Source organism: Rhinolophus hipposideros, assembly GCF_964194185.1.
Source record: "Rhinolophus hipposideros genome assembly, chromosome: 13".
NCBI lineage: Eukaryota > Metazoa > Chordata > Mammalia > Chiroptera > Rhinolophidae > Rhinolophus > Rhinolophus hipposideros.
Window position 1 is genome coordinate 53,306,349 of NC_138059.1, and position 16,993 is coordinate 53,323,341.

At 35.8% G+C, this 16,993-nt stretch overlaps 1 protein-coding gene across 1 annotated transcript in view; it reads left to right on the forward strand.

The window, feature by feature from the left end:
* Positions 1-16,993, forward strand: part of TGS1 (trimethylguanosine synthase 1) — a 42,165-nt gene that overhangs the window by 11,524 nt on the left and 13,648 nt on the right. Inside the window, exons 6-12 of the mRNA XM_081070753.1 lie at positions 372-458; positions 2,712-2,886; positions 4,652-4,955; positions 7,152-7,301; positions 9,276-9,419; positions 12,118-12,334; positions 13,248-13,326. Of these exons, the coding sequence (XP_080926879.1) occupies positions 372-458; positions 2,712-2,886; positions 4,652-4,955; positions 7,152-7,301; positions 9,276-9,419; positions 12,118-12,334; positions 13,248-13,326 (1,156 nt within the window). The remainder of the gene's footprint in view (positions 1-371; positions 459-2,711; positions 2,887-4,651; positions 4,956-7,151; positions 7,302-9,275; positions 9,420-12,117; positions 12,335-13,247; positions 13,327-16,993) is intronic.

Consider the following 16,993-nt stretch of genomic DNA (forward strand, 5'->3'; position numbering starts at 1 on the left):
GAAAAACCTCTAGCGATATCTCTCTAGGAGACTAGTTTAAGGCGGCAGCTTTTACTGGTGTTTTCCCAAAGGAGAATGGTGGAGAGATCCATATTTGTACCGTGTTTGTGAATAGAGATAATTACTTAACGTTTTTTAAGATTTGAGTGCTTATTACTGTGTTCCAAACACTGCTGAGTACTTTATCGCATTTGGAAAAATTCTAGTTAAAGTGTTCTTTTTCCTGTCTTTCTGGATTTGTGAACTATGGTTGATTGTCATGATGGGAAAGTTTGCGTCGGATGACTATGTGTACCTGTTGATATTTGCCTGAACTGGTGGGCTCTGGAGGTAACGGCTTATCAGTATTTACCTTTTGTTTATTTGTTTAGCCATGAACTGGACATCGATGAAAATCCAGATTCAGACTTTGATGACAATGGTTCCCTTCTAGGATTCAAGCATGGCTCAGGACAAAAGTAATTATACATAAGTGCTGTTGTCCCTAAATCTTAAACACTTCAGCTGTCTTAAAGCTCTCTGATATTCAGATAGCTAATAATGATTATATATTTTATAGCACTTAAGATGTTACAATTAAAACACTAACCTCTCTTTTTAGTAAGAATTGTAGAGGTTTCACCATACATTTGATGTATTCACATGTATTAATTAACTCAGTTACGCTTCATAGCAATCCAATGTTGTTGTTCCAATTTCGTAGAGAAAGTAATTAACAGCTCCTGAGGGTTTGACTTGGTCACAATCACATCATTTGCTGAAGAGAAGGGATTCAAGCTCCTCTCTTGTGACTTCTAAGCATGGTTCTGTCTTCACCTAGTGTCTCATATATCTCTGTGTACACCTGAAGTGTATAGTGAACATGCCATAATAAGTTCAAATCTGCAGTAACCTTTTTTCTTTTATATTTTGATAGTAGTGAAACTTAAACAAAATAGCAATAACAAGTATAAAGTGAAATTTTTTCCTTTCACTTTAGAGAGATAGGCATCGTTTGGCATATATTCTTTCTAATTTATTCATGTGTGTACATGTACACACATCTTACTCTCTTTTTATAAAATACAAAAATGGAATCATGCTCTACATAGTCTGCAGCTTACTTTTTTCGGTCAATAATATACCATGACATCCTGCCTTATGAGTACATTTACCTGATCCTTTCAGTGAGGCCTTATATCTAATTGACTATCCTGTACGTACAGCGGGGTAGTTTCCCAAGGTCTAAGCATATGCCTTTGAGGTAACCCCAGATTATTGCCTGTATCAATAATTCATTCCTTCATATTGCTGAACAGTATTCCATTGTATAGGTATACCAGAGTTTGCCCAACCATTTACCTATTGAAGAACATTTAGATTATATGGGGTATTTTGCTATTATAGATAAAGCTGCTATGAACTTTTGTATACAGAAAGTACAAATGATCTATGGGATTACATACCTAAGCGTTAAATACAAGGAAACTGAAGAGTTTATTGCACGTGACATGAAGACTAAACTGCGTACTGAAGGCACACTGAAGATCTACCTACTGGTCAGCTTACACCAGTAACTTAAATCAAAGTTAAGGTCTTTGATATTTCTGAGAATTGAGACATATTTTGTTAGTTGTGAAACTTTAACAGATACCTACATTTTATGAAGTCAGCAAGAAAAGGACATAGGTCCACCTAAATTAAATCCAAATCCATTCAGAAATACATGCTCATAATTATAATACTGTGAATGTTTTTTTAAAAGACTGTCAGTTATTTCTCCGTATGGTACTTCAGAGCAGTTGTAGTTCATATAGTCTTTTAAAGCTAAAGATCAAAAAGATTAGTAAAATAATGGATTTTCCTGCTGGTGTCACATTTAAATTCGTGGCAGACTTTATTTCTACCCATTTGTAATTTTATGGAGAAATTACTTGGGTAGCTCTTGCTAGTATACACTCATTGAGATTTATTCTCTGACCTTGGATTTAACTATTCTCTATTTAGAGCACCCAGTTTTATTTAAAAGGGAAAGATAAGATACACTTTTTATAAAGAAGTATTTAATATGGCTAGAAGATAACACCTGACATTTAAAACCAAACTGTTTAGGAGTTTATAAGTGCTAAGTTATATGTCACACTCCTAAGTGTCTAATAGTCTGTAGGAGAGGAAGTTAATGTGACTTGATATAGTCAAAAAAGGCTTCATAGCAGATACATGTATATATATTTTAGGACAGGAAAAATGCAAATGGTTACATCAAAAGACAGTCTCTAATTATTTTAATATGGGTTTGCTTTTTTGGTGAGTTCAGATTCACTTAGGTTAAGAATTTAGTGACCACATTTAAGATAATTCGAACATATCCAGATATATGTTAAAGAGCTTTGGCATCACCTCACTGTAAGAAAAAATTATATTTCTCCAATTGCAGTGGGGGGGTTGTATTTTTCTGCTATTCCTTTATTTTACTACTTAATTTCTGTTTTCTGCTCTATGTAAGATATGCTGATAATCCAAGTTTGGTGTTTCACATTTACTTGAAAATTAACATACAAACTAGACCTTAAACTTCTGCATTTTGAACTTTATTGCATAATTTTCATAAGTTAGAGAAATTAAAATACTGGCTGCTAATAGAAAAATAGTAAAAATATTTGTTTTCTTTCATATAAGGAAACAAACTCAGAACTTAAGATTTCAGTCAACTTCTTTTGATTTGGTCACAGATATGGTGGAATTTCAAATTTTAGTCGTAGGCGAGTAAGGTATCTACAGAAAGATGTGAAGTATAAGTCAAAGTTCTTGGACATGAGAAGACAAATAAATATGCAAAACCAACACATTTTCTTTACTGAAGAATCAGAAAAAACATGTTTCAAGAAAAGCAAAGCTTTGAGTAAGGTATGTATAAATTTTCTTTTATATTTACAGATATAATTTCATTTTGTGAGCCTGACTCCCTAAAATTATTGTTTTCAAATGGCAACGCTGCTTCTACTAAATATAAGGATACCTACAATTCTTTCCCCCTTGCTTCCTAAAGGCATATATTGTGCGAACTAAATTTGGAAAAGATTAAGTTGATAATATGAAAAGAGGATGTTTTAAAAGCTACAAAGTAGTCGTTTCTGGGAAGATAAATAGGTAAAATCGCCTTGCGTGTGTGGTAACAGACAGTGGAAATTTCTCGTCTGTTTTAGGCGAAGTAGGATCCTAGAAGTCCAATGTCTGATACAGCTTTTATTGTAATCCTTAATTTGGGGGTCATCTAAAGGTGACTGTTTAAACTTTGCACTAACAAGTTCATCCTTATGACGTGAGACTCAAGGCTAATGTAATTATTCACGTTGTTTACTGGAATATTCATATTCCCTCTCCTGGACTTTGCTGTACCTGTTGTCTGACTCCCTGGAAAACAAAAGTAATTGAAATTGCTTTTGCTTGATTTGATGAGTGATCCTTCTCCATTGTAGAAAAAAAGCACCTTCTAGGTGAGCAGAACCATTTTATCAGCCACATCTCAGCAGTTCTTTTGAGTCAACAGAACCAAATCTCAGATCCCATCATGACTTTGTTTTTCCCCCAGTGTACATTATCCTTCCTAACTCCAGTATTCTTCCAAAACATGCTACAAATTTGTAGCTGGTTTTACATTTATTGTATTTTAGATGTTTTGATTGCTGGTGTTATTTTAATATTTTAGTGGCCCTACTTATATCTGGAACAGATTCCCAATATCAGTTCAATCAGTCTTATAGGACCTTTTATAATGTGTTGGATGTAATAGTCCCCATACATTCATCTGTAAATGAAGAACAGAAACCACTGCTAAGTATTGCTCAGGAAAAAAATAAATGTGGCTGGCGTGGCCTTAGCTACCTGATGGATACGCAGGCACAATCCCTGTGCGTCAAGGAAGATTCTGGGTGGTTATCCTGCCCATTTTCTGTCTGCCATTCTTGGTCTAATTTCCTAAGTCTTAGAAAGGTCAGAAAGGTCTGTTATGAAGAATATTTGTGGTATAGAAGTTTGCAAGAAAGTATGTATCATTTGACCCTGAGCCTTGTTAACATTTCGTAGAAAAAACTTAGTATTTAGGAATCATCTTACTGGCTCTCATTGCTTCATTAAAAGGCAGCTCTCATTCTTTCCAAGATAGCACTGGTTTTTATTCTTATAAACAGATTAGTACAAAATCTTTTTAAAGTTTATCTTTGGTGCTGAGCACCATTTAACATAGATTATAGCCTGGACATTGCAGAAAGCTCTATACAATTTGAAAACTAAAATCAATGACTCAATAATAGGTAGGTACATTTATAATGGTAATATCACATCGGACAGTTATATTGTTAGAAGTCTTTAAGGAAAACTACTGGAAGAGTTCAGCTTTGTCCTCTTAATGTTAATTGATAACAGGAAGACCATAGTCTTGTATTTAATCTGATATTTTCTTCCTTAAAGTAATCTTTAATAAGGTCATGATATGTCCAGATAACAAAGTGCAATTAGCTTGGAATTACTCACATTAGCTTGACTAATCAGTGTTCTTACCAGAGCTAGTAATTGTGATGCAGCTTATCAGTCAGGGCACAAATGGTAAAGCAGGTGGGAATATTCTCTGTAATTAGAAGTAATTCATTCTTGTAACATTTTACAATTTCAGGTAGAAAAATTCCTGAAATGGGTTAATGAACCAGTGGATGAGGAAGCTTCGCAGGAGTCAGTTTCTCATGACACTGTGCAAGACACTTGCACAAGCAGTGATTCAGAACAAGAAATGTCTGTTACAAAAGGTGATAACCCATTGGAGAAGAGCAATCCAGAACCTGAAAAATGTCACGCCATCGCTTCAGCTGGTGAACTTGAAACAGAAAAATGTGAAGGCGACAGCACAGTCGCAGCTGTTACAGATAAGGAGGATTGTGTTGCTCAGGATATACCAGACTCTCTTCAGGTAGAAACTGAAGGTAAGGCTAAATGTGCTTCAATTTCCTAATGGATTTAGATAAATACATTTTTGTTTAATATGTTTTTCCAGTTTTCACTTAGGATTTACTGCAATTTTTATTTAAGTTGAAAGAAGGCATATTAAGTGGGAATGTGCTAATGGCAATGATTTGGCACCCAGAGCACACTTTACTATTGGCTGAGCAAGCATGATAAAATCAAAGGGAAAGCATATGGCAGAACTGTGTTTGGGTACCTCGGTCTGTGCCATTAAGATTGGTCTCTACCATGGGCTAAAGGTGGCCAGTCGTTTTATCCCTGTTGAAATTTAGTATTGTCCTGCCTTTCATTTTGATCATTCTAAATTTTTTGGTTTTTTAGTGGCTGTGAATAGTGGTAATTTGTTTTTGGATGGTACATTGACGTAAAAAAGTATTTACAGTAGTTAGCTATAATGAGTGGAGAACAGAGTAGCATTTTCATTTTATGCCCTTTTGTACTATTTGAACTTATTTTACAGCAAATGTTCTTTTATAATTTAAAAAATAATAATTATACTCAATGAAACATTGAGGCTTTTAAAGGGAGAAATTTTTATTTGAAATAGTATTCATTTTTATTGATGAGTTATTTCAGACTTGCCCTAATGGAACAATTATATTTATTGTGATGATTTCTTTTTTAATTCGTATTTGAGGAATATGACCTCATTTGAATCTTGATTTTTTTTCTTCATACATGCATGTGTGTGTCTAGATCTATAAGTATATCACATATTTCTTTTCTAAACAGCATATTTATGGTAGTTAAATATTTTTATTGTGCAATAATTTTTTTATGTATGTCTGATGTACATGTGCTAATTGTAGATTTCTGAAATACTTTCACGAGCCTCATTCTCATTTAATCTGTAAAATAGCCCAATGAGGTAGGTGGAATTAGCTTTGTTCTATAAATACAGAAATTAAAGCTCAGAGAAATTAAGAAGTTTGCCTGAGGTCACACAGCCAGTAAGTGGCATAGCTAGGACATAGTACCAAGTTGTCTGATTCCTAAATCCCATTTTCCCACCCTACCCTACTTCCCTGTTCACCACTTGTCACAGTACTGGTAGTTCTTACTATTTCAGGGGCATTTGGAAGATGTTGGTTGTTGGAATGACCGGGGAATTCTGGCATTTAGTACTTAAGGTTCAGTCGTGTACAGGATGGTCTCGCACATTAAGGGTTGTTCACTCAAAATGTCAGTATTCCTTCTCTTGTGAACCTTTCGCTGCACTTTGCTGCTGATGATAGCTTTAGCTATTTGCAACGACCAGATGACCATATTAAGACAAGGTCCTATCCTTGAGAACCACTTAAATGTAACAGAGTTTTATTTGTCAGCATCACTTTTTGTCATTATACTTAGCTGTCATCTTCTCATCTGCTCAGAACTGAAACCAAATAACTAAACTAATAAAAATCATTTATCTAAGAAAAGTCAGTCTCTGAATGAATGAGATCTTTTTTTTTAATTAGTTTATTGGGGTGACAATTGTTAGTAAATTTACATAGATTTCAGGTGTACAATTCTATATTACATCTATAAATCCCATTGTGTGTTCACCACCCAGAGTCAGTTCTCCTTCCATCACCATATATTTGATCCCCTTTCCCCTCATCTACCACCGAGATTTTTTTCTAGAATTAGTGACCCATCTTTCAATTTCTCAGTGGCCCTATGACTTCTAGGTCATGGCTGGGTTTAGAGGATTGATGTAGCTGAGAGTTAGAACTTAATCAGTCCTTAGCAAATTTTATTTTAAAGAAGGGAATTTGGATTTCTATAGTTCACCAACTAAAACAGTGTCTTATTTAGCAGAATTATTAACTTTTATAACCGTAATAGTACCTTCACATATCTCCTAACAATCCGTGAAGTAGGTAGGTAAAATACTACTTATTCATTCCTTTTTTAAAAAAATCAGAGCTTAGAGAGCCTAGATTACTTTTCCAAACTCGGGGAGCCAGTAAGTAGCAAGCTAGAGGCTGTAATCTGAAGTCAGTGCTATTTCCATTATGCCCTCCTGCTTCCCTAGATACATCATTGCACGCATGTTCTGGGGCAGAATCCCAAATTGTAACTGATTGATGTGGCTGCAGTTTTAGATAAATTCACCTGTGATATCCTTCTTCAAAGTGAGCATCTGTGTTCTTCATATTTTTTTATTGCAGCTGAAATTAAAAAGAAGAAGAAGAAAAACAAGAAGAAAAAGGCAATTGGTCTGCCTCCTGAGATTGCTGCTGTTCCTCAGCTGGCAAAATACTGGGCCCAGAGATACAGGCTCTTCTCTCGTTTTGATGATGGGATTAAACTGGACAGAGGTAAAATATATGTGTAATATTTAACTTCATTTTGAAATAATTTCAAACCATTGGAAAACTTGCAAGAGTAATAAGAAAATTTTCATATCTATTTTACCCAAATTCAGCTATTTTTTAACATTTTGCCACATTTGCTTTATCCTTCTGTGTGTGTGTGTGTGTGTGTGTGTGTGTGTGTGTGTGTGTGTTTCTGATCCTGTTATCCTTGTTACAATATTGTGATCTACAATCCATACTTTCGTTTTATCAATTATCCTAATCACATCCTTTATAGCATTTTTTTCCATCTAGTACAAGATCATGTATTGCATCTAATTTTTGTGTTTCTTTGCTTTCTTTTAATCTGGAATGGTTCCTCAGCCTTTTTTGTCTTCCATGACTTTGACATTTTCCAAAGAATAACAGCCAGTTATTTACTAGTGTCTCTCAATTTGGTTATATATGTGTTTTTAAATTTTCAAACTCAGGTTTAGTCTGTATTTGTAGCATCTTAGGATAGATAGCAAAAGGAACTGATAGATTATTCAACAGAATATCTGAGGAAGAAATACCTAGTGCAAAAAGATGTAACTTAGGGCCGGCCCGGTGGCTCAGGCGGTTAGAGCTCCATGCTCCTAACTCCAAAGGCTGCCGGTTCGATTCCCACATGGGCCAGTGGGCTCTCAACCACAAGGTTGCCAGTTCAATTCCTCGAGTCCCACAAGGGATGGTGGGCTCGCCCCCTGCAACTAAGATTGAACACGGCATCTTGAGCTGAGCTGCCACTGAGTTCCCAGATGGCTGAGTTGGTTGGAGCGCGTCCTCTCAACCACAAGGTTGCCGGTTCGACTCCCGCAAGGGATGGTGGGTTGTGCCCCCTACAACTATCAACGGCAACTGGACCTAGAGCTGAGCTGTGCCCTCCACAACTAAGACTGAAAGGACAATGACTTGAAGCTGATCTGCAACTAAGATCAAAAGGACAACTTGACTTGGGGGGAGGGGAATGTAATTTAATATATTAACCCTGGAAACTTAATTCTTTAGTTTATCTAGTTTCCCTGCTGTGACCTTGAACAGCTTATTTAATTCTGCAAGTTGATGCTTATTTTCATGTTGGGCTACTTAAATTAGGTGTTTACCAACGGTCAAAATCAGGAGGACTTGATCACTGGTGGCATTTCAGGGTCTATGAACCTCTTAAAATATTATGTATTGAGAAAAATGCAAGGGAATTTGTTGGGAGAAATAAGACTGGATAAAATCTTTTAATTCTGTAAAAGGATTTTATATTTTTATTCTTCCAGCAGTGAGGAGCCGTTTAATGTTTCTGTAAGGAAAAGAAACAGGAAAATTGGTGCATCATTTTCTTCAGAGAAATATCTTTCTGAAAAATATAAATATCTTCTATTGGGAAATAAGGAAGGCAGTATACTCTTTCTTCTGGCATGGGCATGGGACCTCATTTCTGAAAACAGTGAGAGTTCTGCTAGTCCTACAGCTTTGCAGCCTTTGCTATCAGCTTCTTGCTTTTCCTAAACTTTTAAAAATGTTTGAATTTTTCCAAAGTATCCAGTACAAGTCTGGTTCATTGCTTTCCCATTAGGAATTAAATAATTGGGAAACTCTGGAGTTTGGGGAGTTGGCCAATTAGAATAGCTAACTTTCCATTTTCCATAGTAGATAATAGTTAATACTTGAAATACAAAAATCGAAATTGCATTCAGTTTTTGGAAAAATACATTGCAAAAGAATCGGGCCAGAATTGAGGTGGTTGCTCTTGTCGAAATTAGGAATGGGAATGGAGCAGCAGCTCCTTTCTAATAACAAGCTTTGTAGAACTTTTCTTTAAAACTAGGTTATGTATAATTTTTTGAAAAGAGAAAGTAAGTTGTTTTTTTTAAAATATATATCATATAGTAATGTTTGCTATGTTTATGCTCAGCTTGGCTTCTTGAAATTGAACCTCTTAAAAGAAATATTCTTTGTTCACAGAGGGCTGGTTTTCAGTTACACCTGAGAAGATCGCCGAACACATTGCTGGCCGGGTCAGTCAGTCCTTCAAGTGTGACATTATAGTAGATGCATTTTGTGGAGTTGGAGGAAATACCATTCAGTTTGCCTTAACTGGAAAGAGAGGTAATTAGCCACCAGTGGAAGAAAAGTAATTTATTTTCAATTTATTCTGTAAATGTTTCATTTTGCATCAACGTATCTTTGCTGAAATTTAATATATAATTATTAACTTAATGCCAAATATTTAAAATAATCACTAGCATATATAAAGCATACACTATCACAAACAGATGTAAGTGCTCACTATGTATTTAGTCAGTAGTCTTGTGAAGTACACCGTTTACTATCTACATTTCACAGAAATACTGCAATATAAAGAGATGAAGTAACTAGCCTAAGATTACATAGACCCCACTTAGGGGAGCCAAGATTATATTATAGAAAACTAAAAATATTAAGATTGGGAAACTATTCTTTAGAAGAAAAGAAGAGTAGCGAGTAGCCCGGGAGTCCCAGCTTTGCCACTTACTACCTTTATGACTTTGGGCATCATTTAACCTTAAAGGAGACATTAACTTGAGATAACTTCTGTGATGTCTTTCAGCTTTAACATTCTAAGACACTAAAAATCTTCTACATAGTAGATCATCCCTGTAGTAGCTTCACTTTGGAATCACAAAAAAGAAAACCTCTATTACTATCTATCTGCCAAGAACTGTGTCAAGTAAGTAGACATGTGCTGTTTCCCAGGGAAAAGAAGGCTTCATGAAATTGAATAGTCTGCCCAAATAGATATAGCTGAGTTATGAGGCCAGGGCTTTTACTCATTTTTTTCTGAACCTGATATTCCTGTTCTTTCTAAATTCTTTTTAAAGTGTAGTATAATGTGATATATTAGAGGCATCAATTGTTACGTCATACTCTGAAGATGCTTCTTTCCCCCAATGTCTTTATAAGTCTACATATAGCTTCCATTTCAGTAAATTTCATTTGAGTTTCATTAATTTATATAAAGTTTTTAATGTTACCTAGGAAATCATATGGTTCTGAAAAGGATAATTTAAAAGGTAGAAAATGATGAGGTGAAACTTAACACTGATTTTAAGACCAATGCTGGTGAACTGTGTGTGCCCTTATTCAATCACTGCTGTGCTCCAGAGCACATGTGCTAACTTGTTGTTATCTCCTGGGTGAAAGCTATCTTCATATTTACTGGAATAGTAATTATTCCTGTTTTCCCTGAATTTACTATTTACCCTTATTTTCACTAGACTTATTTCCACACAGATAGTTATCTATGCATGTACCCAACTGAATGGTTAGAGAATCCAGTTTTACATTTTTCCATTGTTAAACATTTTTCCCCTTTCTGTGTCTTCTAGTATTTCTGTATCAGTGCTACTCTTTAGAACTTTCTGTGATGATGTAAATGTTCTATATCTGCACTGTCCAGTATGGTAGCCACTAGGCACAAGTGGCCATTGAGCATTTGAAATGTGACAGTGTAACCAAGGATCTAAATAGTTAATATTATTTAATTCTTTTAATCAGTTTAAAGCTAATAGCCACATGTGGCTGGTGGCTGCCATTATTACAGTTCCATATAGTGTCATCCAGCATTCGTCAGCATTTCATTTATGTGATACATTGAGTGCTCACATTCTGTTAGGCCTAAAAACAAAGTCTTCCTCCAAGGGAAGTACCCATGAAAACATGAAGATTAACAATATATTTGATGTTGAAAGTCATTTTTTTCCATTGACTTTTTGGTATTGTCAGCATGTCTTTCCATCTGTCTCTGTACTATAAATTTAGCAGATTGAACAGCTAAAAAGGATATTTTCATCCTTTCTCTTACAAAAATGAATGTTAGTTTATTTAGAACAGAAAAAATAGCATTGTAAATGCATGATTTTGTAATGCATAATTGCTGCTTGTATTCATTGTTCAAGTGATTTATTTCCTGCATTGTTTCTCAAAAGTGTTAATATTTTGAAACCAGCATCTTCTAGAAAACAGCTGTTTCCTTGACAACCATGATGTGTGCATCAGGATTCCACTTAGCCCTTCCAAATATAAAACATTGCCACTAGCTAACACACTAGTGCACATACAGGTGTACTTACTGCAGGACATGAGTAACCTGATTATGCTAATTTTGACATTTGCATTGCTAATTATGAAATTGCAATAAATTTAATGAAAGCCCTTTTGGTGAAAACATAACGTTGTCCTGTTTCATCTACCTAAAATGTCTCTTTAAAACATCAGCAGCAGATGATTTTACATTTATTCATAAGTTGGCTATATAGGTTTGTCAAAATTTGTTTTATTTTGCTTTACTGTAGAAGTTGTCACATTTGTCTTCTTTGGAGGTTGCCTCATTTTGAAGAGATTTTGAAGATGTCTTTCCAGACATCTTAGCATTTATAGGCCTTCCGTGCAGTCGGGCCTTTCCAAGTATTTGCTGCTCGGGTTTTATACTGTAGAGAGCACAGTGCTGATGAGCACATACTTGGCTCTTAAATACTTGGTGGTGATTATCGCTGCTTGCTTTGGTAAAGCTGGCTGAGTGAGACAACTCTGAAAGCCAGGTCTTTCAGTCATATTTTCTTGGTACAACATAAGTGAATCTTTGTAATTTAGATTAAAAAATTTTAAGTAAATTCTCTATTTCTGGTATATGAGACCAAATCTCACTTGATCTTTAAAAAGGATTCTTGTACAGAAAATAAACAGACTGATCAGAAGGTGAACTGTTCTATTCTATATAACTGCTAATCCGTATCATTTGACTCATCTTTCCTGTTCCCATTTTTAGTGATTGCCATTGATATCGATCCTGTTAAGATTGATCTTGCTCGCAATAATGCAGAAGTTTATGGGATAGCAGACAAGATAGAATTCATCTGTGGAGATTTCTTGCTGCTGGCTTCTCATTTAAGGGCCGATGTTGTGTTCCTCAGCCCCCCATGGGGAGGGCCAGACTACGCAACTGCAGAGACCTTTGACATTAGGACAATGATGTCTCCTGATGGATATCCTTTGGACGTCCTAAGAATTTACACAAACACTGGTTGTGAGAAGGGTGTGTGTGTGTGTGTGTGTGTGTATGTATGTTTGAAAGAGAAATTAGTGAAGAAGAGAAGAGCTAATAGCACTTGATAGATTCTAGTTTTACGTAAAAAGCAGGTACAGTATGTAAAAATTAACTGGTGATGGATCTCCAAAAGTTATAGCAAATATGGGGTCATATTTCCTTTGGCTACTATCCAATTTTGCTATTACAAAACAAGCACTAGAAAGCATTAATTGTTTGGAATTATTGTCTGGAAATTGGGAATTTCCTCAAGACCTGTCCCTAAAGTCTGGGTGACTGTCCCTTAACTTTTCTTCAGTTCACGCTGGCTTGTGCTCGTTCTCTGTGTAGCTTCAAATTTTTCGGTTATTCTTCCAAGATACTAACTGAAGCAAGCCCTTAGTTCATAAAGAATAATGTTCATATTATTTGTCCCTTTCTTTATCTCTGCTCCCCAGAAGAACCATCTTTTTGACTCTAACAGGAAACATGTTTCTAAACTGCTAATTAAAACTTAGAACGTAGACTAGAATGAACAGTTATTTGTCTTTATTCTTTACTGGAAAGAGGTAGTATTTTGCTTTCCTGCTGTTTCTATTTTCACAATAACTAGGAAATGCAGAAAGAGAAAGAGTGTGTATTTCTAACTCTTGGTTGCCTACCACTAGGATAAATGAAAAATAGGTTCTGACCTATGCTACTGAATTATAAAATCTGCTACTTAATTCTCTTAGGTTCCATTAAAGGATTTAAATGTGTGCCTGATTATTACATATTAAAATACATATGGGTTATGATACAATAAGTAAAGAACTTAATCTCTGATGAGAAATTTACTGCTATTTTTGTTACTTTTCCTTAACTGCTGTCACCTTCGAAATCTTCAGATTGTCCCAGAAGATCACTAATAATATTGTTTATTTTCTTCCAAGAAATGCTGATATTGACCAGGTAAGCCATTACTGAAGAACTATGAACCTCTGCCATAACTATTACAAAAAATGAGCAGAAAAAGATAAAGAGTATTTCTTTGAGAATGTATTAATGAGAAGTCTGGCTTTTTGACCATTACTAGAAAACTGGAAGTGTTTGACAGTTAAATCCATAACTATTTCATCTTCATCTCCGTCCACAGTTCCTGGCTTTTTTAAGCACTCTGGGCTTTTAATCATTCTGAAAGGAATTGAATGTGTTGTGTTTCAAAATGCGCACATCTAAACTAGCCAAGATTTGTCTTTACTGAAACCTACCTTGAGAAAAGAAGTTTTAGGTATTCCTGAAAATAGTACCCTAAATAAAACCTTAATTCGGCCAGGATCAATTTCAACTATAGTCTTGAGATATAAAAGACACTTGATTAACATGAAAATGTTCTTATTCCTTTCTTACCATAAACATTTATTTTAATCATGTTATTTTTTTTCCCTAGTAGAATTTGATCTGATATAACTGCCTCATACAGATCCAATCATGTCATTATTTCATGCTTTTGTTGATTTTTTTAAAAGCACCTATTATATAGTGCTTTGTTCTAAGCATTCTGTTGAAAATCTTTTGTATTTCATATTCTAAATTTTACTACAGTGTTGCTAAGTGTAGGTTTTTCCTTGCTCTCCTATTTGGTACTCTGAGAACTGACCCTATCATTCTGAGCTTTTTTCATCTTATTCTGGAGAAATTATCTCCCATTATTTATTCAACTATGTTCTACTTACCATCTTTTTTCCTTTTTCTGGGACATCTATTATGTGGATGTTAGTCTTCTATAACTATTTTCTGGAGTTTTGCCTGCTTTTTCCTTCTGAAAGATTATCTCAATTTGGTCTCCTATCTAGTTCATTCCTCAGGTTTATACATTTTGTTATCATAGTCCATCTATTGTATTTTTCAGTTCAACTATTCTTTTATTTACTTATTTATTTTTAAGATTTTATTGGGAAAGGGGAACAGGACTTTATTGGGGAACAGTGTGTACTTCCAAGACTTTTTTCCAAGTAAAGTTGTCCTTTCAATCTTAGTTGTGGAGGGCACAGCTCAGCTCCAGGTTCAGTTGCCGTTGCTAGTTGCAGGGGGCACAGCCCACCATCCCTTGCGGGAGTCGAACCGGCAACCTTGTGGTTGAGAGCCCGTGCTCCAACCAACTGAGCCATCCGGGAGGCAGCTCAGCTCAAGGTGCCATGTTCGACCTTAGTTGCAGGGGGCGGAGCCCACCGTCTCTGCGGGAGTCGAGGGGTTGAACAGGTAATCTTGTGGTTGAGAGCCCACTGGCCCATGTGGAAATCGAACCGGCAGCCTTTGGAGTTAGGAGCATAGTGCTCCAACAGCCTGAGCCACTGGGCCGGCCCCTAGTTCAACTATTCTTTACATTTATTTTTTCTGTACTTTTTTGCTTTCTTTTGCATTCTAATATTATAAGAAGTTTAAATTCTTTTTTTTTAATTAAAGTTTATTGGGGTGACAATTGTTAGTAAAGTTACATAGTTTTCAGGTGTAAAATTCGGTATTAAGAAGTTTAAATTCTTAATCTGTGTTATCCTTTCTGCCTTTGATAGAATTTATTATCCACTTTGTTTTTCTTCCATGAAATACTCGTGATCCTCAAATGTCTTGTCTTACTGGATATTAGCTGTTCTCAAGTAATGCAGAAGGGTAAATGACAGGCCAGAATCCACCGACTGTCAAATTAGCTGTACTTTAGAATCACTGGGGATACTTGTACAGACACTGTGACTGTGCAAGCCCCACCCAGAAGTTGATGTAACCATTTTTCCCAAGTTCCCTGGGTCATTGTAATGTGTAGCCTGGGTTGAGAACCAGTGGTAAGGCCTGTGTCAGCGGCCCCAGTGATAACTTTAAGGGATGAAGGTGGGTAAACTCTAGGGTTGCTAACCCAGGCGCCACAAGACTGTACTTCTTACTAAACACCATCTCCAGAAATAGCTTCCCGCCCTTTGGGGAGGAGCTGGGCAAAAGCATCATTTTAAAGGCTGGTCTCTTTAATCTTAGAGTATAATTTGTCAGCTCTAGGGGTTTAGAGAGGGAGGAGCAAGACAGCTGCCTAGGTTAGTTTCCACCTGTTTCTCTTAGCTTTTCACAGCAAAGCTTCATTTTAGACTGCCATAACTTTTAACTCCTGAACATAGACCAGAGTGCTCAGTATCTGCAAGTGAGGCAGCATGCATTGTTTATACACGGCAAAAGTAACAGGTAGCAAGAGCTGAGTTTCAAATTTCTTGTGTTTCTTCTTCCTGTTTTATCTTCCCAGAGGCCCTACCCTTCATTCCACACATACAGTCACACTCAGACCATCCCAGGTCTCCATCAGTTTATTTTGTTTAGTGCTTTCCCTCTGGCGTCTCCAGAGCTATCCTCATGGGAGTCAGCAGTTACGCTAGTTCAGCATCTTCCTAGGGATTACGAGATAGGTGCATACATAATAAAAATAATGCAACCTTCTTATAAGAAAGGTAGAGATTAAATGCTCTGGCTTCCTGGAAGATGACATCAGGAAAGGCCTTGGATCATACAGCATGTAAACTGGACTTTAAAGGTTTGATCATGGGCATTGAGGTGAATGAAGGTGGCAAGAATATCGATGACGTGGAACTGGGAATGCATGGGTAATGTTCAAATAATAGGCTAAAGAAAAGATATGCGGGGTCATACAGACTGGAGTTTAGTCTCTGCTCTGCCACTTATTAGCTTTCTAGTGGTGATTTTGAAGAATAAATGCAATAACTGGGTAAAGCATTTATCATAGTACCTCTAGCCCATAAATCTTCAATAAAGCCTTGTATCTGTTACTTAGAAGATCCTGTTATAAAGTTATTGTGGAAAGAATGTAAGTGTTACTGTGATTTTGAAGAGTACCAATATGAAAAGATGACATGTTTTCTCTAGAGGAAAGAATAGAGATAGCCATAATATTTGTGAAATGATAGAATTTAATTTATAAACATAACCCCAGATTATAGATTGTTTTCTTCCTCCTATCAGAAACCAGATATACTCCCTTGTACTGGACATATTCTCATTTTAATTTAGAACACTGGTTCTCAGCTGTGACTGCAAATTAGAATCTCTTGAGTGGTTTTGTTTTTTAATTATGGTAAAATGTATATAACAAAATTTACCATAAATTATTTTTAAGCTTATAGTTCAGTGGCACTGAATACTTTTCACATTGTTGTGTAAGTATCACTACCATCTCAGAACTTTCTCATCTTCCCAAACTGAAACCCTACGCCCATTAAACACTAACTCCCCATTACCCCCACACACAACCTGCCCTTAGTAACCACCATTGTACTTTCTGTTTCTATAAAAATTTGACTACTCTAGTACTTCATGTAAACGGAATCAAACAATATCTGTCCTTTTGTGTCTAGCTTATTTCACTTAGCATAATTTCCTAAAGGTTCATCCATGTTATAGCATATGTCAGAATTTCCTTTTTAAGGCTGAATAATCTTTATTGTATATATACATACCACATTCTGTATATCCATTCATTCTCAGCGGACATTTTGGGTTTCCACCTTTTAGCTGTTAAGAATGCTGCCGTAAACCTGGATAAACAAATAATCTATTTGAGTCCCTGCATTCCGTTCTTTGGGGT